The 25,848-nt window shown below is 41.2% G+C and overlaps 1 protein-coding gene across 8 annotated transcripts; it reads left to right on the top strand.

Annotated features, from left to right (window-relative positions):
• The first annotated feature begins 424 nt into the window (after positions 1–424).
• Positions 425–20,063, top strand: LOC117404953 (zinc finger protein 501-like). 8 transcript variants are annotated; one of them, XR_009311432.1, is made up of 4 exons: positions 609–2,042; positions 2,210–2,293; positions 3,242–3,339; positions 9,652–12,501. XR_009311432.1 is itself a non-coding variant. In XM_059011573.1 (3 exons), the coding sequence occupies exon 3, from the start codon at positions 9,711–9,713 to the stop codon at positions 10,941–10,943; it is 1,233 nt and encodes a 410-aa protein (XP_058867556.1). In that variant the 5' UTR covers positions 425–602; positions 3,242–3,339; positions 9,652–9,710; the 3' UTR covers positions 10,944–12,501. The 8 variants fall into 7 exon arrangements, 7 of the variants coding, with proteins under 7 accessions (XP_058867556.1, XP_058867552.1, XP_058867553.1 ...); XM_059011573.1 differs by lacking the exons at positions 609–2,042; positions 2,210–2,293 and adding an exon at positions 425–602; XM_059011569.1 differs by lacking the exons at positions 2,210–2,293; positions 9,652–12,501 and adding an exon at positions 19,665–20,063.
• Positions 20,064–25,848: the final 5,785 nt, after the last annotated feature.

Raw genomic sequence — 25,848 nt, 5'->3', positions numbered from 1 at the left:
AACTAAATAAAAGCATGGGGTAGAAATAGCAGAGGTTACTGCCTGGAAGTTTACTCGTAAAGAATGACCTTTCTGCGACCCTGTGCTGTATTTACCAAAAACAAGTTCACACGCACTGAACCTCCAAGACTAGCGAAGAGAAAGCTATGAAACTGCGCCCATGCCTGCACCATTGTGGATCTGTTTGAGACAACGGTGCTCAACTTGAATTAACCTGATATACTTCTAAAATATATAAATATCGGTATACGAAACACAGATTACATATCTGCAAAATACTTAATCGGCGCTGCTGCCTTCAGTCACAGCGTCCCGGTTGACAATAGAGGGCTATACCAACTCCGGCATGGGGGAGGAGGTTACTTGAATTCAAATTGTATTCGCTGGGAAAAACTAAATGACCTATAAACACCTCGATTATGATGTTAAAATTTAAAACCTTGTTCGTTTTTATTAAAAGATCCCCGATATCACGATTCCCTTTGCGGTCCATATTAGATGAATTGTCAGACCGCGCTGTTCGGTTTGCATTTTGTGATTGGTATATTCCTCGTCCTGTGGGAGACAGACCCGTTCAGACACTGAGGGAGAGCAGAGAGGAGGTGAGAGAGTCTGCATGGAGCTCTACAATGTGTTTATAAACTACAGAGCGCTGTTATATTGTATTATTTTGAAAGGTCCGGGTTGTAGTGTGGTAGGAGCGCGTTGTTTTATCCGTTCAGACACTGAGGGAGAGCAGAGAGGAGGTGAGAGAGTCTGCATGGAGCTCTACAATGTGTTTATAAACTACAGAGCGCTGTTATATTGTATTATTTTGAAGGGTCCGGGTTGTAGTGTGGTAGGAGCGCGTTGTTTTATCCGTTCAGACACTGAGGGAGAGCAGAGAGGAGGTGAGAGAGTCTGCATGGAGCTCTACAATGTGTTTATAAACTACAGAGCGCTGTTATATTGTATTATTTTGAAAGGTCCGGGTTGTAGTGTGGTAGGAGCGCGTTGTTTTATCCGTTCAGACACTGAGGGAGAGCAGAGAGGAGGTGAGAGAGTCTGCATGGAGCTCTACAATGTGTTTATAAACTACAGAGCGCTGTTATATTGTATTATTTTGAAAGGTCCGGGTTGTAGTGTGGTAGGAGCGCGTTGTTTTATCCGTTCAGACACTGAGGGAGAGCAGAGAGGAGGTGAGAGAGTCTGCATGGAGCTCTACAATGTGTTTATAAACTACAGAGCGCTGTTATATTGTATTATTTTGAAGGGTCCGGGTTGTAGTGTGGTAGGAGCGCGTTGTTTTATCCGTTCAGACACTGAGGGAGAGCAGAGAGGAGGTGAGAGAGTCTGCATGGAGCTCTACAATGTGTTTATAAACTACAGAGCGCTGTTATATTGTATTATTTTGAAAGGTCCGGGTTGTAGTGTGGTAGGAGCGCGTTGTTTTATCCGTTCAGACACTGAGGGAGAGCAGAGAGGAGGTGAGAGAGTCTGCATGGAGCTCTACAATGTGTTTATAAACTACAGAGCGCTGTTATATTGTATTATTTTGAAAGGTCCGGGTTGTAGTGTGGTAGGAGCGCGTTGTTTTATCCGTTCAGACACTGAGGGAGAGCAGAGAGGAGGTGAGAGAGTCTGCATGGAGCTCTACAATGTGTTTATAAACTACAGAGCGCTGTTATATTGTATTATTTTGAAAGGTCCGGGTTGTAGTGTGGTAGGAGCGCGTTGTTTTATCCGTTCAGACACTGAGGGAGAGCAGAGAGGAGGTGAGAGAGTCTGCATGGAGCTCTACAATGTGTTTATAAACTACAGAGCGCTGTTATATTGTATTATTTTGAAAGGTCCGGGTTGTAGTGTGGTAGGAGCGCGTTGTTTTATCCGTTCAGACACTGAGGGAGAGCAGAGAGGAGGTGAGAGAGTCTGCATGGAGCTCTACAATGTGTTTATAAACTACAGAGCGCTGTTATATTGTATTATTTTGAAAGGTCCGGGTTGTAGTGTGGTAGGAGCGCGTTGTTTTATCCGTTCAGACACTGAGGGAGAGCAGAGAGGAGGTGAGAGAGTCTGCATGGAGCTCTACAATGTGTTTATAAACTACAGAGCGCTGTTATATTGTATTATTTTGAAAGGTCCGGGTTGTAGTGTGGTAGGAGCGCGTTGTTTTTGTGTGTGTGTGTTGTATTTGTGAAGCGGCGTGTTTGTTTTTATTCATATCTCTCAGTTGCAGTCTCCGTGCCGCGGGCTCAGTGCTGCTCGAGTGGCGGGTTTCCAGTCAAAATGAACTCGTGTTGAAAACATCTAGCGAGTAAATATTGTCTTTTGTCGTGCATGTTTTGTTTTGTTTTGTTTTTTTCTATTCGTGAGACCGCGTGGAACTTAGAAGCTAGCAATCGGGGAAGCATTTTTTATATATAAACGAGATCAAATATATTTTAAGTATCAAACAATTATTATTTCACTGAGTGGAGTGCGTGCACGTGTACCGTAATGATTGTAAAAGCAGCGCATTCAAAAACGTTCATACAGTGACTGCCATTTTCACACTTGCATGAACACGCATGGAAACCGGCTTTCTGTCCTTCTTAATGAGTTTGAAATCATTTTTAAACATTCTTTCAATGAGGTGTATCTGTGTTGCCTTTACTAGTGTTATTCTGCAGGTATCATTTAAAATATTGAGGGAGACCTCAATTAGGAGGCTGTGTGGTCCAGTGGTTAAAGAAAAGGGCTTGCAAACAGGAGGTCCCCGGTTCAAATTCTACCTCAGCCACTGACTTATTGTGTGACCCTGAGCAAGTCACTTAACCTCCTTGTGCTCCGTCTTTCAGGTGAGATGTAATTGTAAGTGACTCTGCAGCTGATGCATAGTTCACACACCCTAGTCTCTGTAAGTCGCCTTGGATAAAGGCGTCTGCTAAATAAACAAATAATAATAATTTAAAACTTGTGCTGTGGAACGTCACACAGGGTTTTTTATATTGCTAGGGGAAACAAACATGTTTTTATTTTGATGCAGGATATCTGGTACTACACAAGGTTACAATACGGGGTTATAAGCCTTGCTTTCAGACAGTGTTGCACTTCCTTGATCACCTGGGGGGTGAAATTGCCCCCTCCCCTTGAACAGCTTCTTTCACAGTATCTTAAACTGTATTCCTGTAATCTCATAGTACAGTATAAATCTGTGAAAGTGAACTAAAGCACATGTAAAAACATTCTCTGTTCTCCTTGAACTAAACAAACACATTTTCAGATCTGAAGAGAAGAAAGGACACATTCACTGAGGAGATGGTCAGAGTGAGTGACTGGAGCACTAGAGCCGTGCTGCACATCCCACTGACAATACCTGAAGTAAGTGTCTCTCTCTCCATTCATTAGACTTCAGCCCGCTTTATACTGGATCTATATTGTCTCATTGTAACTGAGTGTGTCAGAGCAGTCAGTGTGTTCCTTGTATTGTCTCATTGTAACTGAGTGTGTCAGAGCAGTCAGTGTGTTCCTTGTATTGTCTCATTGTAACTGAGTGTGTCGGAGCAGTCAATGTGTTCCTTGTATTGTCTCATTGTAACTGAGTGTGTCAGAGCAGTCAATGTGTTCCTTGTATTGTCTCATTGTAACTGAGTCTGTCGGAGCAGTCAGTGTGTTCCTTGTATTGTCTCATTGTAACTGAGTGTGTCGGAGCAGTCAATGTGTTCCTTGTATTGTCTCATTGTAACCGAGTGTGTCAGAGCAGTCAATGTGTTCCTTGTATTGTCTCATTGTAACTGAGTGTGTCAGAGCAGTCAGTGTGTTCCTTGTATTGTCTCATTGTAACTGAGTGTGTCGGAGCAGTCAATGTGTTCCTTGTATTGTCTCATTGTAACCGAGTGTGTCAGAGCAGTCAATGTGTTCCTTGTATTGTCTCATTGTAACTGAGTGTGTCAGAGCAGTCAGTGTGTTCCTTGTATTGTCTCATTGTAACTGAGTGTGTCGGAGCAGTCAGTGTGTTCCTTGTATTGTCTCATTGTAACTGAGTGTGTCGGAGCAGTCAGTGTGTTCCTTGTATTGTCTCATTGTAACCGAGTGTGTCAGAGCAGTCAGTGTGTTCCTTGTATTGTCTCATTGTAACTGAGTGTGTCAGAGCAGTCAGTGTGTTACTGGGCAGGATTGTAATTGTGTGCAATGCTTTGTTTATTATCGTGACATTGTTGCTTAATATCACAGAAAGAAACATATCTGAAAGGCTAAGAGTTTAGCACAAGAATGCGCGTTACAGTACAATTAATCTGTTATTTTCACAGATTAAAAAGGGCAGTTCACTTGCTTTTAAATTCATTTTTCAGTAGATCTCTTTTCCATGACTCATTTGCAACTGTTTAAGTGAACTGTTTAAGTTTATTGCCCTGCACACAGAGGTGCCTCAAATCAATACTATGCAAGTTATTGCTCTGCACACAGAGGTGCCTCAAATCAATACTGTGCAAGTTATTGCTCTGCACACAGAGGTGCCTCAAATAAATACTATGCAAGTTATTGCTCTGCACACAGAGGTGCCTCAAATCAATACTATGCAAGTTATTGCTCTGCACACAGAGGTGCCTCAAATCAATACTATGCAAGTTATTGCTCTGCACACAGAGGTGCCTCAAATCAATACTATGCAAGTTATTGCTCTGCACACAGAGGTGTCCTCAAATCAATACTGTGCAAGTTGTTGCTCTGCACACAGAGGTGTCCTCAAATCAATACTATGCAAGTTATTGCTCTGCACACAGAGGTGCCTCAAATCAATACTATGCAAGTTATTGCTCTGCACACAGAGGTGCCTCAAATAAATACTATGCAAGTTATTGCTCTGCACACAGAGGTGTCCTCAAATCAATACTATGCAAGTTATTGCTCTGCACACAGAGGTGCCTCAAATCAATACTGTGCAAGTTATTGCTCTGCACACAGAGGTGCCTCAGATCAATACTATGCAAGTTATTGCTCTGCACACAGAGGTGTCCTCAAATCAGTACTATGCAAGTTATTGCTCTGCATACAGAGGTGCCTCAAATCAATACTATGCAAGTTATTGCTCTGCACACAGAGGTGCCTCAATTCAATACTGTGCAAGTTATTGCTCTGCACACAGAGGTGCCTCAGATCAATACTATGCAAGTTATTGCTCTACACACAGAGCCAGAAGACATCAAAACTATCACAAAGCCTTCAACAAGTAAGAAAATAAAGAGATCGTAGAAACCTGGGTATTAAAGTGTTTTCTGTCATCTGCTGATATTACATTATTCTGTTCATGTTAACACTCCTCCTTATTAAAATGTCCAGCACTGTGCAGTGCCGCTAGTTAAAATGACTGTGATAGTGGCAATGTGCTGAAAGCACGTGTACCCTACACACAAGGGCTACTTTGAAATGTTCTATAGTTTTCATTGATTTAAGATCACCCAAATACACGTACGTTTAAACTGCAGTCTCATCGTGTTAGTTCAGTCCCTTCATTCAAAGCACTTGCATTTCACTTTGCATCTCGTTATTATAACCATTCAGGACGCACTTCAAGAAGCTTTTATTTCTTATTTCTGTGCCAGTTTACATGTTTCTAGTTAATAGGGGTGCTCTGATAATCGGGAGCCTGTCTGCGTGGCACCGATATAAGGAAGAAAACACAATTGGCTATCAGCAGACATGATTGAATTTCATCCAGCACAGAATTTAATGTTTGCTCAGGCATGCTTACTAATGATGCAAGAACACTGAGACACTCATTTTCCCAGTGCTGTGTAACGTGTGATCATCCTGCAGTAAATAAGTCTCTGAAGAGCCGTGTTTGGATTTTTTTTTTTATATTTGAAGACAACAATAGGATAGCGTGCAGAACAGACTTGATGTTACATTAAATCCAACGATGAACTGCGAGTTGAATATTATTCTGATACTTAAAAAAAAAGGTTGAATCCTAAATAACACTGATGGTTTAAATTCTTATTATTTGTAATCTTGTGTCTTGCTCAATCTCATTGGGTGCGGGTGTGTTCTGTGGCTTTTTGAAGCTGTGTAATTGATTACTGTGCCGTCTTGTTTAGTAACAAATTCAAGTTTGATTGAATTTTGTAAGCGGATATTTTCATGAGATCTTTTTGTTTTTGATTAAGTGAACAGTTGAAGCTGTGCTGCATTTTGAAGCAGTGTATGCTTACAATAAGAATGGAACGGCCGCTGTTGTAGTTCACATTGCCTAGACTGTGTTTCTTTTCTATTGTACAGTACAGGTGGAGGTTATGATACGCAGTGCTAGACAGCAAGTGGCTGTACAAGTTCATGTCACATTATAGATGTTTTTTTTCTACAGAATTGTTTTCACTTGTACAAATGCAAAGTGTTATTTTTGTGTGACTGTTGTAAAACAAATGTATAAATTGCTGTCCAGCACACAGTATAATACTTCATTATTCTTTGTATTCCTTTTCTGAAGTAAATGCAACAAGTAAACAATACCTGTTCATTTTTGTCATAAATACAAGTAAGGCCAAATAAAAATAATTCAAGTGTAGTTTGGGTTACGCTGGAAGAAACAATAGGTGATTGATTTATTTTTATTTCCTGAGTAAGCAGTGTGAGCTGGTAAAAGTGGCAAGTCCTATTTTACTTTCATTAGTTACACTGTCATCTCGCTTCATTCTCCCATCACCTCCCCTTTCTCCACCTCACAGCTGGCTCAGTCTCATTTTGAGGGTGCATCTTCATTGATAAACTTTCCGCCTGCCTTGTTTTAAGCTAAAGGAGTGAAACCACTGAGACTAAAATATAGCAGCAGCATTACTGCGGCACTTCATGACTGTCACTACATTCTTATCAACGCTGAATGTTTTGCCATAAAACGTCTGCTGTAAATAAAGTCATTTTTATAGTAGAGGGTTGGGGGGAGAAAAGAGAGATGAGTCTCCTATTAAAAATAACACATCTGCAATAATTGTAATCTTGATGGCATCCAGAAAATACCTTAACAGATGTGGCAAAGAATTAACAAAGTTAAGTGAAGCAACATAATTTGAGTTTTTTTTGTGCATTTTCAAATTAACATTAAACTGCATGAATTTCACTTTGCATGTCTGGCTTAAAGGGTACAGAAGGACCTTTTTATTTTATTGTGTTCCCATGTGTTGCTACAACTCTTTACATAAGGTGTGTGTTTTTTTTTTTTACATTTCAACCATTTTTTTAAACTTTTAAATTGCATTCCCTGCCTCAAGATGGCTTCCCATGTACCCACATAGACCTCTCAGAACTATATTTCCCATCATCCTCCTGCTCACATATGTAACTGAGATGGATTTACCAGTGAGCAGGAGGATGATGGGAAATGTAGTTCTAAGAGGTCCATGCGGCTACATACACACACCTTACGTAAACAGTTGTAGCAACACATGGGAACATGAAACACAATAAAATTAAAAAGGTCCTTATGTACCCTTTAACATCAGCAGCAGTTTTCTGTTATGAACCCCTGATTATTAATATTATTATGGTTATTGTGTTTAGACACTAAGCAGCTTTTGTTCAAAGAGTGCATCCTTGTTTATCTCATACAAACATGTTTTGCAGTGATGTATTTGCAAGTAACATTAATATCTCAAATCTGTCAATTTTGACAAATGAAGAATGTGTGATTAACTGGGTCAAAGTGAACTAGTATTCATATACAGTAAAACATAGCAAATCTGAGCATCAGTAAATTGATGCCTCTGTGATTTCCCAGCACGGTACTGGCACTGCAGAACACTGCCTGCTGATCTGAATCAAAGCATTCAACACGCCCGCTGCAGGCAGAACTAACGTTGTTGCTGGTATTTAATAAATTGTTCCTGTTTTCAAAGACGCTGCTCCCTTAGGTGTTGGGATTGCGATGTTTTACTGTGTTCTATAGTTTAATGTGTATCTTTTTGTAAATAGCCCCAACATTTAATCTCAACCTCGTGGGATAAGCCATTACAAAGAAACATTTTCAAGAATAATGTCTACATATAAGCGTGTTACTGAGTTCTGAAAATGTGCTCGCATTGATTTCATTTCCTGCAAAGGGTGAAAGCGCTGTTGTAATATTTCTGTAAGTTTCAGTAGTTGGACGTGTAGAAAAGTCGCTGACAGCAGTTACATGGACATTAAAATCGTGATATAATAATACATTGTATTGCTAGGGAACTTACAAATAAATGACCTTCCTGCTTGAAAAATCATACTGTTGGATGGGAAAATGTTTATTTGCATGTAAATCATTATATTATGTGAAGAAGTTTTAGGTTACCAATAATCAGTATAATAATTAATAGTAGAAGATGCTGAACTGGAAATGCTGCCAATCCCTCTGAGTATATTGTCTATGGAGGGTTTCCAGCCCAGAATAAAGAAAAGGAGACTCTCACTCTCTAAACTAGGAGGACTATCCTTGCCTGCTCTTGAGAAATGTTATTTAACTGCAAGGCTATATTAGGTGCAATACCAGATTTTCAAAAATGTTAATGCTGGATGTACCCACATGAACCATTTGGAAAACAATCTATTCACTCCTAACTGGTGCCAAAAAAGAACGATGATGTCATGGTGATGGTAGACGCCCATTTTAAGCCTTTTAAACAACCATTGGTTGCTTACCAAATGACTGACATCTCCAAAGGCTCCAAACAAAAGTAAAGTTCGATAGACAGAAAAGTAGACGAGTGAGGAGTTGTTTTTTTCTTTTTTTCTCTGTCAGGAGATTCGGCGATCACAAGTACAAGCTTACCAGAAATCATACTAAATCATCCAAAATGTTTATAAACCCAAAGATAAATCGACAAAATATTAACTGTAGTGAAATATTCATAGGATAATAATCAGAGATGACTGTCCAATCAAAATGCATGTCAGTAAAGCCCCAGGCCATTAGAAATACCTTTTATTATGAGGTGCAGCATTTCAGTATCTTTGGTTTCGGTAGTACGCACCCGTCAAACAATTTGGTGAAAATGATTCTGATACACAAGCTGAAAGTCACGTTCTGTCAGTCAGACCTCAAACAGGTAGAATGTTCACCGGAGCGGAAGGGTTAAAAGCAGCAGGAGATGGTGCCTCCCTTCCAAATCGAGGCAGATCATTCCACACCTGTGGGGCTCTGAAGCTGAACGCTCTGCCACCTGCCTGCTTTCTCTGTGTCCATGGAATACTTGTCATGGGCAAGAAAATACATGGGAGTTACTGTTTACATTTCCATGCAAGAAGAATTGTCAGACTGATGTGTAAATAAAGACAATAACACCTGTTTCTTTAAATGTCTGATTTGCATGTTTTCAATGCACTGCTTCCTTTCTGATGACAGAATGAAATCTAATTGGCACGGAACAACCACCTTGCAGTAGAAACACACAAGTGACACAAATGACAGGCTTGTTGATTTAAACACTTCTGCCTCTGTGTTCTGGGAGGGGTAATGTCTTCAAGCATGGAGTGGTTGATACAGTTCAGGGGCTATGTGCGCGCATATGGGTCAAAGCCAGCCTAGTTCTGTGCTCAGGTGTAAACTGGGGGCTCAATTATACAAATCTTTCAATCTCATCAAACCTGCCAGTTCAGGTCCAAGTCCTAAGAGTAAACACACCAATAGAGAACAGATTGTAACACTTAAATGTTATTTTCTGCTTCCAGGACTGTCTTATCCAGGTGAAAGCCAAGGAAAAAGATAGTCTGTTCACATTAAACAGGAGATGCCTGTCCACTTTAAAGAAGAGACTGAACTGGAGCCAGAGCCTGTCCACATTAAAGAAGAGACTGAACTGGAGCCTGTCCACATTAAAGAGGAAGAGACTGAACTGGAGCCTGTCCACATTAAAGAAGAGACTGAACTGGAGCCTGTCCACATTAAATTAGAAAAGATTGAACTGCAGCCTGTCCACATTGAAGAAGAATCTATTGACTTGTTTAAGGATTCAGAAAACATATCCCAGCCACAGATATCACAACAATGCACTGAATGTGAGAAGAGCTTCAGTTCGTTAGGATACCTAAAAATACACCAGAGAATTCACACTGGAGGGAAGCCATATCACTGTGCTGACTGTGGGAAGAGCTTCCGTCAGTTAGGAAACCTAAAAAGACACCAGAGAATTCACACTGGAGAGAAGCCGTATTACTGTTTTGAATGTGGGGAGAGATTCAATGAGTCAGGAAACCTAAAAACACACTTGCGAATTCACACAGGAGAGAAGCCGTATCAGTGCTCTGACTGTGAGAAGAGCTTCCGTCGGTTAGGAGACCTAAAAAGACACCAGAGAATTCACACTGGACGGAAGCCGTATCACTGTGCTGACTGTGGGAAGAGCTTCAGTCAGTTAGGATGCCTTAAAATACACCAGCGAATTCACACTGGAGAGAAGCCGTATCAGTGCTCTGACTGTGAGAAGAGCTTCCGTCAGTTAGGAGACCTAAAAAGACACCAGAGAATTCACACTGGAGAGAAGCCGTATTACTGTTTTGAATGTGGGGAGAGATTCAATGAGTCAGGAAACCTAAAAACACACTTGCGAATTCACACTGGAGAGAAGCCGTATCAGTGCTCTGACTGTGAGAAGAGCTTCGTTCGGTTAGGAGCCCTAAAAAGACACCAGAGAATTCACACTGGAGGGAAGCCATATCACTGTGCTGACTGTGGGAAGAGCTTCCGTCAGTTAGGAAACCTAAAAACACACTTGCTAATTCACACTGGAGAGAAGCCGTATCACTGTTCTGACTGTGAGAAGAGCTTCTGTCAGTTAGGAGACCTAAAAAGACACCAGCGAATTCACACTGGAGCCAGCCTCACCCCCACCCACCCCCTCCCAGTCCCTCACCCCCTCCCAGTCCCTCACCTCTCCACCCTGCTTGTTTGTGTGCGTGGAGAGCTGTCTGATTCCTTGTCTCTCTCTCACCCTGCAGTAAATGAAGGGGGTCCCCAGGAGTGAGAGCCAGCCTGAATCCAGAGACACTGAGAAGGGGAGCGTGTCAAACTCAAGGAGACAGACCCATTCTTTCAGAATGAACTGAAGAACCCTGGGATTCAGCTCCACTCCTGCCCCTGAATTAAAAATGAATCTCGCTCATCATGCTGTGGATTTAAGACAGTTACAGGGTCATTCTACTTATATGTGTGATATGAACCCAACACATTAAGCTGCCAATAACATACATCATTTTTAATGTAATTTGAGCTGCAAATGGCATTACTGTACCAGTGTGGGTGAGTACAGCATAAGATAAAGGATTGAATTGTTTAAAATAAATGAAAACTAAGAATATCTTCATGGGTGTGGCAACAATGTGTGCTTCATCTAACTAGAATGGCCTCTAAGCTATTGCACCAGTGCAAACACAAGCTGTGAAGCAACGTTGTGCTTTTTAATTATGTGTTTTATTTCAAGTGGTGCAAACCTTGCACTGCAGCAAACGCTGTTTTGGTTTTGAATGAATTTGAATAAAAATGTGTATATCCAATTATTATGACGTCCCCACAATAGTAGAGCTGTATAAATATACTGTAAAACATGAAAGGTTTGCAAGCAAACTATTTGAACATTTTGCATGTGTTAAAAATCTGCAGAACCTACATGCTGCAACATTACCATTATTACTACATTCATAGTTTATACAGTTTATGAATAATTGATCTAAACAATCTGCAGAATGAAGTTGCCTCAGACTGTTTGACAGTAACAGAGCTGGTGCTTTTGTGGAATCACCATTAGCTGTTTATTCCCTTTGGGTAAAATATGGCTTGTTTGCTTGTATTTTTTATTAGTATGCTATCATTAGAATGACCTTACAGTACATATTAAGGCAAGCTTAGCTATTTAGAGAGAGTTTCATTGAGTTTGAGATCTTGTACGTTTTCCATTGTCTCTGTATATAAAGGGTGTGTGAGAAATTCCTAGTTGTAATTGAATGTTCTTTGTAAAATTACATTTCAAATCTTAAACTGAGACTTCAGATGCTGTGATGTTAATTAAGTTTGTCTTCCTTCCCCATAACGTTCTCTAGATCTACTTCAAAGGACTAGATATTAGTAACAGGGTGGTAAAGATTTCCATTGGAGAATAGTTTAGATTCCCTGCTGTGCTGCCCTGCCTGTCTGGTATAAACAAACAGAGCTGATTCTTATCTTTAAATTAAGACTGTCTGAAAGCAAATACACAACTTTCTTAAGAAGTGTGACACCTGGTGGACACGAGCTGTCATCACTCTCCCATGAAATTAATTATCATGAAACACTGAACATTAATGTGAATATAATTCCTAATTTCCTTATCTAAAAGTGAATTGAAAAAAAAAGCCTTTACGGGGGTATAATATTAACTTGTTTAACAATCTCTGGGTTTTAGATTTACTAAAACTATTAGACTGAAATGTAACAGAAGTAAAACTTACTGATCAATTGGTTTTATTATTTCAATTACTAATCTTGCACATGCAAGTTTAAGAGTTGTTTAAGTGTGTTTTCCCAATAAAATTGAAAGGTTTATTGCATTTAAATAAGTTTAAAGTGAAAATAATTCTTAAATTGTTTTACTTTAATTGTTGTATAACGTGTTTTTCCTTCTATGATCAATATAACTAAAGTTAGAACAGAATGAAGTTTCATTCTATACATCTTACGAATCCTGTTCTATCTCTCTGCATGGTGGAGGGGGAGCTACCTGTGTTAATGGCACACATTGCTGTGTAAAAGTTAGCGTCATTCAAACTGTAAGCCAATGCAAGGACTGATTTCAGTCAGGGATTCGCTTCCTGTTTTACCTGGAAGGGATTGGATCACCAAAGTAAACTCCTCTTTGGGTGCTATATTTAAATAAAAACAAGCGTGAGCTGCTTTATCTTTGATTCGGACTCCTCTCACAATGAAGTAACCATTGAGCCGTCGCTTGAATGGGGCTCCATTCAAAGCACTGTAATACAGACATCCTCCCTAGATATCGACTCCACATCCAACTGCAGCTCTGTGTTACAGAGAAGACCAACCGCAGCTCTATGTGTTAGAGAAGACCAACTGCATTCCAACGATCACATCTCCAGAATAAGTATTATATCACAAAGACTTTAGGTTTCAAGTAAAATACCATATTTGTATAGGAAATATCTACATGCAAACAGAAGGAAAAAACAGTCAATACAATGTAACACATTGCTAAGATTAAAAATACAAACAATTCTACTTTGAACAACTGAAACAAGATAAGACTTTAACTGATCTCATGATATTGTGTGCATTTGAAAACAACAACAACTATGAACATCAGAACCATTTAAACATTGATGGATGTTTTATCTAGTTGTGAAGTAACTCTAGATTCCAACTTAATACTAAAGGCAATTGAAACTGCTTCCGAATCTTCATTGCAACCCACACAACAGACTCTGCTGAACACAGTCACTGTATGTAATGTGTATGAGTCCTGAGTGCACGTAACCATACGGGAGCCTGCGTGCTTATGAAAATGTGTGTTGAAATGTGTTACTTTTAATGTTAGTTTATTGACTTAGTTATTTGACTGGTTAACCTCTCTTGATATTGAAACTGGAAGGCATGTTTTTATAACTTTAGACTCATTTATTTTCTATTTTGTTCTATTTAAATAATCTTTATGATGTATTTATATACTGCAGCTACCAGCATCCGCTCTAACCGAGGAGTTTAAGTGCACCAAGGTCAGACTGGAAATGACATTAGTAGAGTCACGCGACAAATGCGTAAGGGAGGCAGCACCTGTGTTGAAAACTGGAAGAAAGTGGGCAGCAAAGAAAGCTGTGGAGGATGCAAAGGCTGCCCTTCGAATTGGTGATATCATGGGGCAAGTTCAGCATGGAAGAGGGGGTCTTGGTCTCAGTTCAGCTCCTCCTACGTGGCACAAAGCAGCCCCAGCTCAACGGAGGAAGATGGTAGTCAAGGAGGTGCAAAAGCAGGAGGAGAGGATGAGGTATATAAAGGCCATTTCCCAGGCCAAGCAGGGAGAATGGATGAGATGGGAAAGTGTGGAACAACGCAAGATTGGCTGGCAAGACCTATGGTCAATGGAACAGAGCAGGATCAGTTTCCTCATCAGGTCAACATATGATGTTCTCCCATCACCACAGAACCTAAACCTCTGGGTAGGAGAGGATCCCTCATGTCCTTTGTGTTCATCACCTGCAACATTAAGGCACATTTTGACAGGATGTAAGGTGGCTCTTAGCCAAGGACGGTTTACTTGGCGCCATGACCAGGTGTTGCGATGTTTGGCCTTAGCATTGGAAGACAAGTGTAACATGACCAATAAGTTGCCACCTGTTCCATCAAAACATTACACACAAAAGACAACATTCCTCCGTCCAGGAGAGCAACCACCAAGAAAAGGTGTTAAAACCAATCCTCACCCAGGACAACTAGGAGCTGCTAGAGACTGGAAAATGCTGGCAGATGTTGGTCAACGGCTTATTTTTCCACCTGAGATTGCCACCACTAACCTTCGACCAGATATTGTCTTGTGGTCTGGATCAGCACGCCTTGTTCACCTGGTAGAGTTAACAGTGCCATGGGAGGATGCTGTAGATGAGGTGTATGAGAGGAAGAAACTGCGGTATGCTCAACTAGCCACTGAAGCAGAACAGCGAGGATGGAGAGTCCATGTTAACCCAGTGGAGGTGGGTTGTCGAGGATTTGTGGCACACTCTACAACCCGGTTTCACAAAGACGTCGGATTCAGTGGCCAAGAGTTGCGTCGCACAGTGAAGAACTTATCTGAAGCAGCAGAGAGGAGCTGCAACTGGCTGTGGTTGAGACGGAAAGATTCTGGATGGGGATCTCAAGCACAATAGAAAGAAAGAAACGTTGATGTACAGGTAAGTAAGCTGGGCTGAGTTGAGTGGGGGACGGAGGGGGGTGATTCTGGGATGCCAGAATCACCGTCGAGCCCTCTTGAGGTGTCGTGGGCTAGTCGACGAAACACCGAGGATGGAAGGTGCCCACTTGAAGACCCCAGAGATGTACCCTACTTAGCTCAATCCAGACGGTTGTCATGCTGATGCGCTGGGGAGACCGCACTGTGGTTGATCCCCGGAGCCAGCATCGCAGCCGTTGTGTGTGCTGGGGAGGCAAAATAAGCTGGTCCCTGGAGCCAGCATTACACTTCAGCCATCAACACCTGACAGAAGGATATCTACATCATCATATGGAAGAAAGCGCAAATGGATGGAGACACCTATGGATCACATTAGTTTACTGTAAAGCTACGTCTTAGTTGGTGCTTATCTTGGCGAAAGCCGAATTCAAATCAGCATGAAGTTTTAACATCTACTCTCGTGTAATGGAAATCATGAAGATCTGGATATGTCCAGTGACTGCAGTGAATAGTGCAGCTGGCAACAAGGGAAAGACCTCGTCACAGCCTGGAGAGACAGCTGTTTGGCCTTAGCATTGGAAGACGAGCGTAACATGACCAATAAGTTGCCACCTGTTCCATCAAAACATTACACACAAAAGACAACATTCCTCCGCCCAGGAGAGCAACCACTAAGAAAAGGTGTTAAAACCAATCCTCGCCCAGGACAACTGGAAGCTGCTAGAGACTGGAAAATGCTGGCAGATGTTGGTCAACGGCTTATTTTTCCACCTGAGATTGCCACCACTAACCTTCGACCAGATATTGTCTTGTGGTCTGGATCAGCACGCCTTGTTCACCTGGTAGAGTTAACAGTGCCATGGGAGGATGCTGTAGATGAGGCGTATGAGAGGAAGAAACTGCGGTATGCTCAACTAGCCACTGAAGCGGAACAGCGAGGATGGAGAGTCCGGGTTTACCCAGTGGAAGTGGGTTGTCGAGGATTTGTGGCACACTCTACAACCCGGTTTCTCAGAGACGTCGGATTCAGTGGCCAAGAGTTGCGTTGCACAGTGAAGAACTTATCTGAAGCAGCAGAGAGGAGCTGCAACTGGCTGTGGTTGAGACGGAAAGATTCTGGATGGGGATCTCGAGCACAATAGAAAGAAAGAAACGTTGATGTACAGGTAAGTAAGCTGGGCTGAGTTGAGTGGGGGACGGAGGGGGGTGATGCTGGGACGCCAGAATCACCGTCGAGCCCTCTTGAGGTGTCGTGGGCTAGTCGACGAAACACCGAGGATGGAAGGTGCCCACTTGAAGACCCCAGAGATGTACCCTACGTAGCTCAATCCAGACGGTTGTCATGCTGATGCTCCTGGGATGCTGCACTGTGGTTGATCCCCGGAGCCAGCATTGCAGCTGTTGTGTGTGCTGATTGATGCGCTAGATAGGCAATAAGCTGATCCCTGGAGCCAGCATTACACTTCAGCCATTAACACCAGACAGAAGGATATCTACATCATCATATGGAAGGAAATGTAAATGGATGGAGACACATATGGATCACATTAGTTTACTGTAAAGCTACGTCTTAGTTGGTGCTGGCGAGAGCCGAGTTCAAATCAACATGAAGTTTTAACATGTACTCTCGTGTAATGGAAATCGGCTTTAGTTTTTAGCACATCCCCTACAGTTTGATTTTCTGTCAGCTTCATTCAGTCATTCATAATAACTTAAAACTGAGAATTCTACCTGTAAAAGTGTGAAGCGCTAGTTATATAGGCTACAATGTATGTATGTATGTAGGTATACAGGTATGTATGTATGTATGTATGTATGTATACAGGTATAGGTATGTATACAGGTACAGTGCCTTGCGAAAGTATTCGGCCCCCTTGAACTTTGCGACCTTTTGCCACATTTCAGGCTTCAAACATAAAGATATGAAACTGTAATTTTTTGTGAAGAATCAACAACAAGTGGGACACAATCATGAAGTGGAACGAAATTTATTGGATATTTCAAACTTTTTTAACAAATAAAAAACTGAAAAATTGGGCGTGCAAAATTATTCAGCCCCCTTAAGTTAATACTTTGTAGCGCCACCTTTTGCTGCGATTACAGCTGTAAGTCGCTTGGGGTATGTCTCTATCAGTTTTGCACATCGAGGGACTGAAATTTTTGCCCATTCCTCCTTGCAAAACAGCTCGAGCTCAGTGAGGTTGGATGGAGAGCATTTGTGAACAGCAGTTTTCAGTTCTTTCCACAGATTCTCGATTGGATTCAGGTCTGGACTTTGACTTGGCCATTCTAACACCTGGATATGTTTATTTGTGAACCATTCCATTGTAGATTTTGCTTTATGTTTTGGATCATTGTCTTGTTGGAAGACAAATCTCCGTCCCAGTCTCAGGTCTTTTGCAGACTCCATCAGGTTTTCTTCCAGAATGGTCCTGTATTTGGCTCCATCCATCTTCCCATCAATTTTAACCATCTTCCCTGTCCCTGCTGAAGAAAAGCAGGCCCAAACCATGATGCTGCCACCACCATGTTTGACAGTGGGGATGGTGTGTTCAGGGTGATGAGCTGTGTTGCTTTTACGCCAAACATAACGTTTTGCATTGTTGCCAAAAAGTTTGATTTTGGTTTCATCTGACCAGAGCACCTTCTTCCACATGTTTGGTGTGTCTCCCAGGTGGCTTGTGGCAAACTGTAAACGACACTTTTTATGGATATCTTTAAGAAATGGCTTTCTTCTTGCCACTCTTCCATAAAGGCCAGATTTGTGCAGTATACGACTGATTGTTGTCCTATGGACAGAGTCTCCCACCTCAGCTGTAGATCTCTGCAGTTCATCCAGAGTGATCATGGGCCTCTTGGCTGCATCTCTGATCAGTCTTCTCCTTGTATGAGCTGAAAGTTTAGAGGGACGGCCAGGTCTTGGTAGATTTGCAGTGGTCTGATACTCCTTCCATTTCAATATTATCGCTTGCACAGTGCTCCTTGGGATGTTTAAAGCTTGGGAAATCTTTTTGTATCCAAATCCGGCTTTAAACTTCTCCACAACAGTATCTCGGACCTGCCTGGTGTGTTCCTTGTTCTTCATGATGCTCTCTGCGCTTTAAACGGACCTCTGAGACTATCACAGTGCAGGTGCATTTATACGGAGACTTGATTACACACAGGTGGATTCTATTTATCATCATTAGTCATTTAGGTCAACATTGGATCATTCAGAGATCCTCACTGAACTTCTGGAGAGAGTTTGCTGCACTGAAAGTAAAGGGGCTGAATAATTTTGCACGCCCAATTTTTCAGTTTTTTATTTGTTAAAAAAGTTTGAAATATCCAATAAATTTCGTTCCACTTCATGATTGTGTCCCACTTGTTGTTGATTCTTCACAAAAAATTACAGTTTCATATCTTTATGTTTGAAGCCTGAAATGTGGCAAAAGGTCACAAAGTTCAAGGGGGCCGAATACTTTCGCAAGGCACTGTATGTATGTATGTAAGACAGCAGGGAGGGGGTTAAATCCTCCCTGCAGGAAAACATGTGCGTAGGCACATTTTGGGTTTAATTGGTTTAATTATTTTAGTGTTAATTATCACCTGCACCTGGCTATTATTGAAAATTAGAGCCAGGTGCAGGGTATTTAAAGAATGCAGTCAGGCCGCTCCTGGCGGCTGATGTGTGTGGAAGCTGTACTGGTGTGTGTACAGCCGTAAAACAAAGAAAAAAAGGTAGTGTGAAGCCTTTTTGTGTGTGCTGTTTTGGTTATTTTGTTACAGGTAAACCGCTTAGCTGTCCTGCTTTTTAGTTTAGGTTCCTGTTTTGTTTAGTTAGTGCTCAAAAAGAGCTAGATGTTTGTTTTGTTTATTTTTGTTTTTGTGTTGTCTATTAAAAAAAATAGCGCAGCCGCGCTTTTAAAAATCCATTTCTGTGCCTGGGTCAGTGTTTTTAAAGGGGCAACAAACCGCGGAGAGGTGCGATTCTTTCACAACAGGTATGACGTTATTTAAACGGTTGTAGCAACACTTGGGGATGTGGAACGCTATATTTTTCCATGAAAACTTCATTTAAAGTAACCTTAGAAAATATTTTTTTAAAACACGTTTTCATTTTTTTTTTTTACATGTACTGTCCAGAACAAAGTGTTCATGTCCAGCGATCTTTGAAAAAAATGCAGCTGTGTCGGAATCATCAAGGGTACACAATTCTATAGGGTACAGAAAGCTACCATATGCGACACCTGAATTTAAATGTATGTCAACACCTGAATTTACTTATATGTCAAAACAACTGAACGGGAGAGAGAGGAGGAGAAATAAAGTTAAATATTAATATCAATTGCTATCGCGTGCTGGTAGGACCAGCACGATACTTGTTTGTTTATTTTTACTCACCGTGTTTGTGTGTCTGTCCGTCCACCGTTTGTTAAGTGTTAGTCTGTTTTGTTTGTCTGTTTTATTTGGCCTCAAGTGCCATGTCCTGTCTTCTGTTTTGTTCAACCTTTTTATTTTCTGTGTGTTAATAAAACGCTGAGTGCCGCAGCGTCTCAGATTCACTGCAACAACTGTCTGTCTGTGTGATTCTCTCTGGCCTGAAGTCATCCCTGCAGCTAGCCTGTCACAACACCCTACAATTATATATTTTTCAATAGCATTACATTTAGGGGTGTTAAACATTTAGAGTTTAAATGTTAGTAAAGGGTCAAGCGTTTTTAATTTTGCTTAATCGTTTAAGCAAAATTGTCAAAAGTGTGCAGGTCAGATATTAACAACAAGAGGGTGTCTGCAAATAACGGCTACTCGGTTTTCTTTGGTTGTCTTCACCAGATGCACTTGCCAGCTCTCCTAGGTGCCCAGAGAGACTGGAGCCGCGCCGGCAGTGGAGACGAGGTACAAGTGAATTGCTGTTAGTGTTAGGTGATAAAACTCTGGGTGTTCTGTTTTGTTGGTTTGCACCCTCTATACCCACGGAGATGCTGGTTTAGTTTGCTGCTGCTGTTCTGGGACCGAGACTCGAGAGATGTTTATGCGTCTTTTAAAAGGAGAGAAGATTGCTTCCATTTTCTGTTTTTTTGGTCTTCTTTTTTTCCTACTGCTGCCAGTCAGACAAGTACAAACTATTGTTATTAGTATTTTTTTTTTAACTGAATATTGATTATGCAAATGTCACAAGTTTCTTTGAATTACTATGATACTGTACTTGGAATAAAGCCACTGTGAACATAACTAGTTATTGTCTTATATATACAGTAAGTAGGATAGATTAGCGATTTGGATTCTAGCGCTGTTTGAATAATTACACTGCACAACACTTCTGTAGTAACGGAATAAATGCTCCCGCCCTCCAATTAAAACAGACCCTTATAGTAACCCGATGCTATCATGTGTTCGTACTGCTGCACTGTTTCTATACATTTATATATAGGGCTTCATTTAGTTGATTTAATTTAGTTTTTTCTGTCAAGCAACTTAAAGGGCATTTTAATCAGCCAAGCCTTCATTTTTCATTTACAAGCAGAACGTGCAACATGTTAATAAGAGACTCCTCTTTATTAAAGCTATAATGAAAAAAAAAGTATTTTATGCTGGAAACACTCTATTACAATCATTCTGCATGTCTGTATTTACATTAAGAGGAGTCACTTCTGCATTTAAATGAAAACCCCATTTAGTTGTTTCACATGAACATGATTCTCAGTGTGAAGGAGAAACACGAATGGCTGAACAGGGATCAATTGCATTCTTTAAAGAGAGTAGAAAATCAGACGCCCTATTTATAGACATACATGCAGTAATTTATAGAAAGCTATTTATGTAAAAATAAGTAATAGCACTCTCAAATGTTTTTATTTTAACGTTTAAACTATATATTTGATAAATGGAATGGAATCTAGCACCCATAATTACATCACACATGTACAATAATATCCCTCTATTTAGACACTGAACATTTCTAATGTTATATACAGTACTTTAGTTCTTCTCCCCTTGGTATAATCGGGTAGGAGTGCCAGTGTGAAAGAGGCTTATATCTGTATCTTAAGATCACCAGTAGTGAGTCCTATCCTGAACTGATGTGAGTGGTACAGGAAAAACAAATAGCTAGTAATGTAACCCACATGCTCCCTCCCTCCCTCTCTCTCTGCCACACTGTGGATATCACGCAATCTAGAATGACAATGTCACAGCTACTGGGAGTCACTCACCAATTGGTTTGAAGTCCTCGGATTCTTCCTTCCCTGGTTCCATGTGGTCAAACTCTACTTCAGGGGGCTCCCATTTAATATGGTTAATTTCCAGCACCTCTTGTTTCACAGGAAGGGGTTCTTCTGTCTGGGGGATCTCCAATTCATTGTGCTCAGCTTTAATCTCAGAGACCTGTGGCTGACTGCTGTCACATTGCATCTCAGAGCTCCTGTTTAATGGGGAGGGAAGCCAGCTCAAAGAACTCCACTCTAAAGGGGAGAGGTTCGTGTTCAGAGAACTCCTCTTTAATCTGGACAGATTCCATCTCCACACTGTCCATGGCAGCACACAGGATTCTGCTGGAAAGCAAACAAACAAACAAACAAACAACACACACATGTATTTATTTAATTTACAGTACTATTAAGGCCAGTCCAGGGACAGATACAACCTGGCTTTAATAGCAGGGCTGGCTTTACTATTGAAGGGACACAGAATTTCTTGTAATGATGTTTATAATACCAGAGGATTGTATCTGTCTAATCTCAAGAATGATAGATGAAAGCTGGCAAAAAGTTATAATATTTCTCTTTTCATTAAATAAGTATGTTGAGTATTTTAGAATACTTTCTCCTAAAACAACCGATCAGCAATGAGTCATTTTGTCCTCTGACCTTTAATGTAGATTTGTTACAAAACATGATCTGTGATACAATGTTACACAAACTTTAGCAAAGTGTGTATTTTTTTTTAAAAAAGACTTACATAAACATTGGCAACACTGGTGTAGTGCTATATTGAGAAGTGAGGGGTCGCTATTATCGAATGCTTGGGGGGGGGGGGGTGATCATGCCGGTGAGGGGTCACACGAAATCTGGTCTCCCCTGGGAACAGGCTCATGGTTGTTGAACCCGTTGCTAAGTAAAGGACGCAGTTACTTGCATATTCAAATGAAACAGGTCATTATTGGATTTCATTTAATTACCCTGACAATAGCTGTGTTTCCATCAACAAGATGAACACATTTCTATCGAACTTGCAAAATGCACAGAATGAGCTCTGTCTTGCCTACAGTTTGGCAAACGTTAAAATTTACAACCGGTAGTGTCTTTAAAGAAATGGCCACACCAATTTATTCAAGCTCCTATGCCTACCAATGACTGCACTGTAGTGCATAAACTGTTGCCAGCAACAATCAATTTGGTGACTGCCTTTCCAGCTAAACCCTGAAAATCAGAGGTAGGTCTACCCTGTGTGTGCAGAAAGCACTGACCAAAGAGACACGAGTCAACACATTGATTACCATCGTTTTTGAACCTAACAAATATCTGGAGGCTGTAAATGTAGAAAATATAAGTGCAGTTGTTTGGAAAATTAACAAAACAATGATCCAGTACAGAAGCCTGTGTGGTTTAAATGAGACAGTGTGTCAGTAATGCAGTGGCACTGGAACCATGTTTAAAGCAGGGGTGCTGAGAGCTCCTCTAGTTCCAGTGTCCTTGCAGTAATGCAGTGGCACTGGAACCATGTTTAAAGCGGGGGTGCTGAGAGCTCCTCTAGTTCCAGTGTCCTTGCAGTAATGCAGTGGCACTGGAACCATGTTTAAAGCAGGGGTTCTGAGAGCTCCTCTAGTTCCAGTGTCCTTGCAGTAATGCAGTGGCACTGGAACCATGTTTAAAGCAGGGGTGCTGAGAGCTCCTCTAGTTCCAGTGTCCTTGCAGTAATGCAGTGGCACTGGAACCATGTTTAAAGCAGGGGTGCTGAGAGCTCCTCTAGTTCCAGTGTCCTTGCAGTAATGCAGTGGCACTGGAACCATGTTTAAAGCAGGGGTGCCGAGAGCTCCTCTAGTTCCAGTGTCCTTGCAGTAATGCAGTGGCACTGGAACCATGTTTAAAGCAGGGGTGCTGAGAGCTCCTCTAGTTCCAGTGTCCTTGCAGTAATGCAGTGGCACTGGAACCATGTTTAAAGCAGGGGTGCCGAGAGCTCCTCTAGTTCCAGTGTCCTTGCAGTAATGCAGTGGCACTGGAACCATGTTTAAAGCAGGGGTGCTCAAAGCTCCTCTAGTCCCAGTGTCCTTGCAGTAATGCAGTGGCACTGGAACCATGTTTAAAGCAGGGCTGCTGAGAGCTCCTCTAGTTCCAGTGTCCTTGCTGTAATGCGATTACAGCATTATGAGGTATGTTTATTTGATATTGGGATATAATGAATCATACGTAATACTAACGGACAAAATATATGATCTTGTCCTAGTGGGAACAGTATTTTGTAAGGTGTCTTGTGTAACATGACTATGCCGACCCCTGCATATCATATGTGCCATTTAAGATGAATTACTGCAATTACACCTGTGCCCAAACGTTTTCCAGCAACCTACAGAATTAACCAATGTTGCACCATAGTCGAATATAACGTTAACATATTGAATTACATACTGCAGTCTAACACAATTAAGCAGGATGGTGATTCCCAGTCCTTACCGTTTACAGAATGCTACATTCATTGTTTACTTTAATATGAAGCATCATCATTTATAACATATTTAAAAGTACAATAATTGCAAACAGCATCCATCTACCTGTATTTTTTGGCAACTTAAACTGAACAGAAGTCTCCATAGCTTAGCTTAACCATGTAGCTGTCACTCGCTGAAGCTGATTTTACAGATTCTAGTTAGTGACGCTTCGTAGAACTTTTTTTTTTTATCCCTGTACATACTACTCTTATACATTGTTTTAATTGTGAGTAGATTTAATGAAATATGTTAAACGTTTATACGAACATAGAAACTGTACATAATTCACATTAGTACTGTATTTTGTAACAAACTATTGAAAATGTATTTTTTCTTAATAACATGTACCGGTATGTACGTTTTCTTAAAAGGAAAAAAGATTCTTGGTCAAATCACGTCAGTGCGCTCGCTCACCGGTGGTGCATAGTAGAGGTCACAAATTCCAAGTATCTGGCACATCATAAATGAGATCTTTCCAATTCCTGTGACTGAAGGTATAAGGATACTCTGTGGTTGCAAAATACCCACACAGTATGTAACCTGCTGGGGTCACGTGACTGCAACCTCTCACTTGGATTGTTTACATCACGTGGTTATGTTCGTTGTCTTCAGTATTATTTAAATGATTAAAACACCATCATTATCAACTCTGTGTAACACTCCCCCCTCTCGTATATTGAATGGTTTGGTTGAGAATCAGCTCGTCTCACTGCCCTATGTAGCTGCTTAAGAAAGAATCGCTAATTAAACACAACAAGCATACAGGACATGCAAAGGATCAGCAGCATACAGTGCTGAGAAAGTATTTGACACCTGTCTGATTTTCTGCATTTTTGCACATTTTTCACATTGTATTTGGTCGGATTTTTTTGTGGGTTGTAGTAATATATAGAGGGAGTTGGTGACAGGATGGACCGAGGTTTGAGACTCAGAGACAGTATAAAGTTCAAAATAAAGATTTTTAATAAACAAAAATACAAAATAAACCAGCACAAGGGCCAAACAAAAAGGTTTTAAAAAAAATACAAACACAAAACAAAACTTACAAAATAAAGCTTCCAGGCTGGGCGTTGCCTTCACTGGAACAGAACAACAAACTGAAAACACAGCACACCTGAAAACACAGCACGCACAAAAACACTCTTGCTTCTTCTGGAACTCTCCTCCAACTCTCTCCCCAACCAGGGCCTCTCCCCTGGCTTTTATCCCCTGTGGCTGGAGCCCAATTATTCAATAATTGCTGATTAGTCAATTAGGGCTCCAGCCACATTCTCACATGTTTTCCTGGCAGGGAGGAATTTTAACCCCCTCCCTGCCAGTCCCAACCATGAGCATAAAGACGGGGCAGTACCCCGTCAGAGTCTGAGAGAAAAAATGACACCAAAGTTTGGTGCTTCTTTCAGTTGTTTGGTGTGCAAGGTAATCAAACATGCAATCTTCAGGTGTGAAAAAGTTATTGCCTCCTCTAGTTAACTCAACCCAATTAAAGGGATAATTAGGGTCAGCTGTTTGAATACTTTGGTTAACAATCAGGCCTGATTTGGGCCAGCCCTGCCCAATATAAATCTGACTAACTTTGGCCCTTACCATCAGAGTGAAGTTGTCAGCACACAGGTTCTAGAGCCACATCATGCCACAAACAAAAGAAATTCCTGAAGACCTCCAAAAAAAATTTGTTGATGCCTATCAGTCTGGAAAGGGTTACAAAACCATTTCTAAGGCTCTGGGGCTCCACCGAACCACAGTCAGAGCCATATTGTCCAAATGGAGAAAGTTTGGGACAGTAGTGAATCTTCCCAGGAGTGGCCATCCTGCCAAAATCTCTCCAAGAGCAAGGCTTAAAATCGTCCAGGAAGTCACAAAGAACCCTAGAACAACATCCAGGGATCTGCAGGCCTCTCTCGCCTCGGCTAAGGTCAGTGTTCATGACTCCACCATCAGAAAGACACTGGGCAAAAATGGGATTCATGGTAGAGTAGCAAGGCGGAAACCACTGCTCACTAAGAAGAACATGAATGCTCGTCTCAAGTTTGCCAAAAAGCACCTGGATGATCCTCAAGAGTTCTGGAACAATGTTCTATGGACAGATGAGTCAAAAGTGGAACATTTTGGCCAACATGGACCCCGTTATGTCTGGCGAAAACCAAACACTGCATTCCACAGTAAAAACCTCATACCAATGGTCAAGCATGGTGGTGGTAGTGTCATGATTTGGGGGTGCTTTGCTGCATCAGGACCTGGACACCTTGCCATCATTGAAGGAACCATGAATTCTGCTCTGTATCAGAGAATTCTACAGGAGAGTGTCAGGCC

The sequence above is a fragment of the Acipenser ruthenus genome, chromosome 42 (genome assembly GCF_902713425.1).
Source record: "Acipenser ruthenus chromosome 42, fAciRut3.2 maternal haplotype, whole genome shotgun sequence".
NCBI classification, from domain to species: Eukaryota; Metazoa; Chordata; class Actinopteri; order Acipenseriformes; family Acipenseridae; genus Acipenser; species Acipenser ruthenus.
Note: the sequence above shows the minus strand (reverse complement) of the source record. Positions and strands in the feature narration are given on the sequence as shown.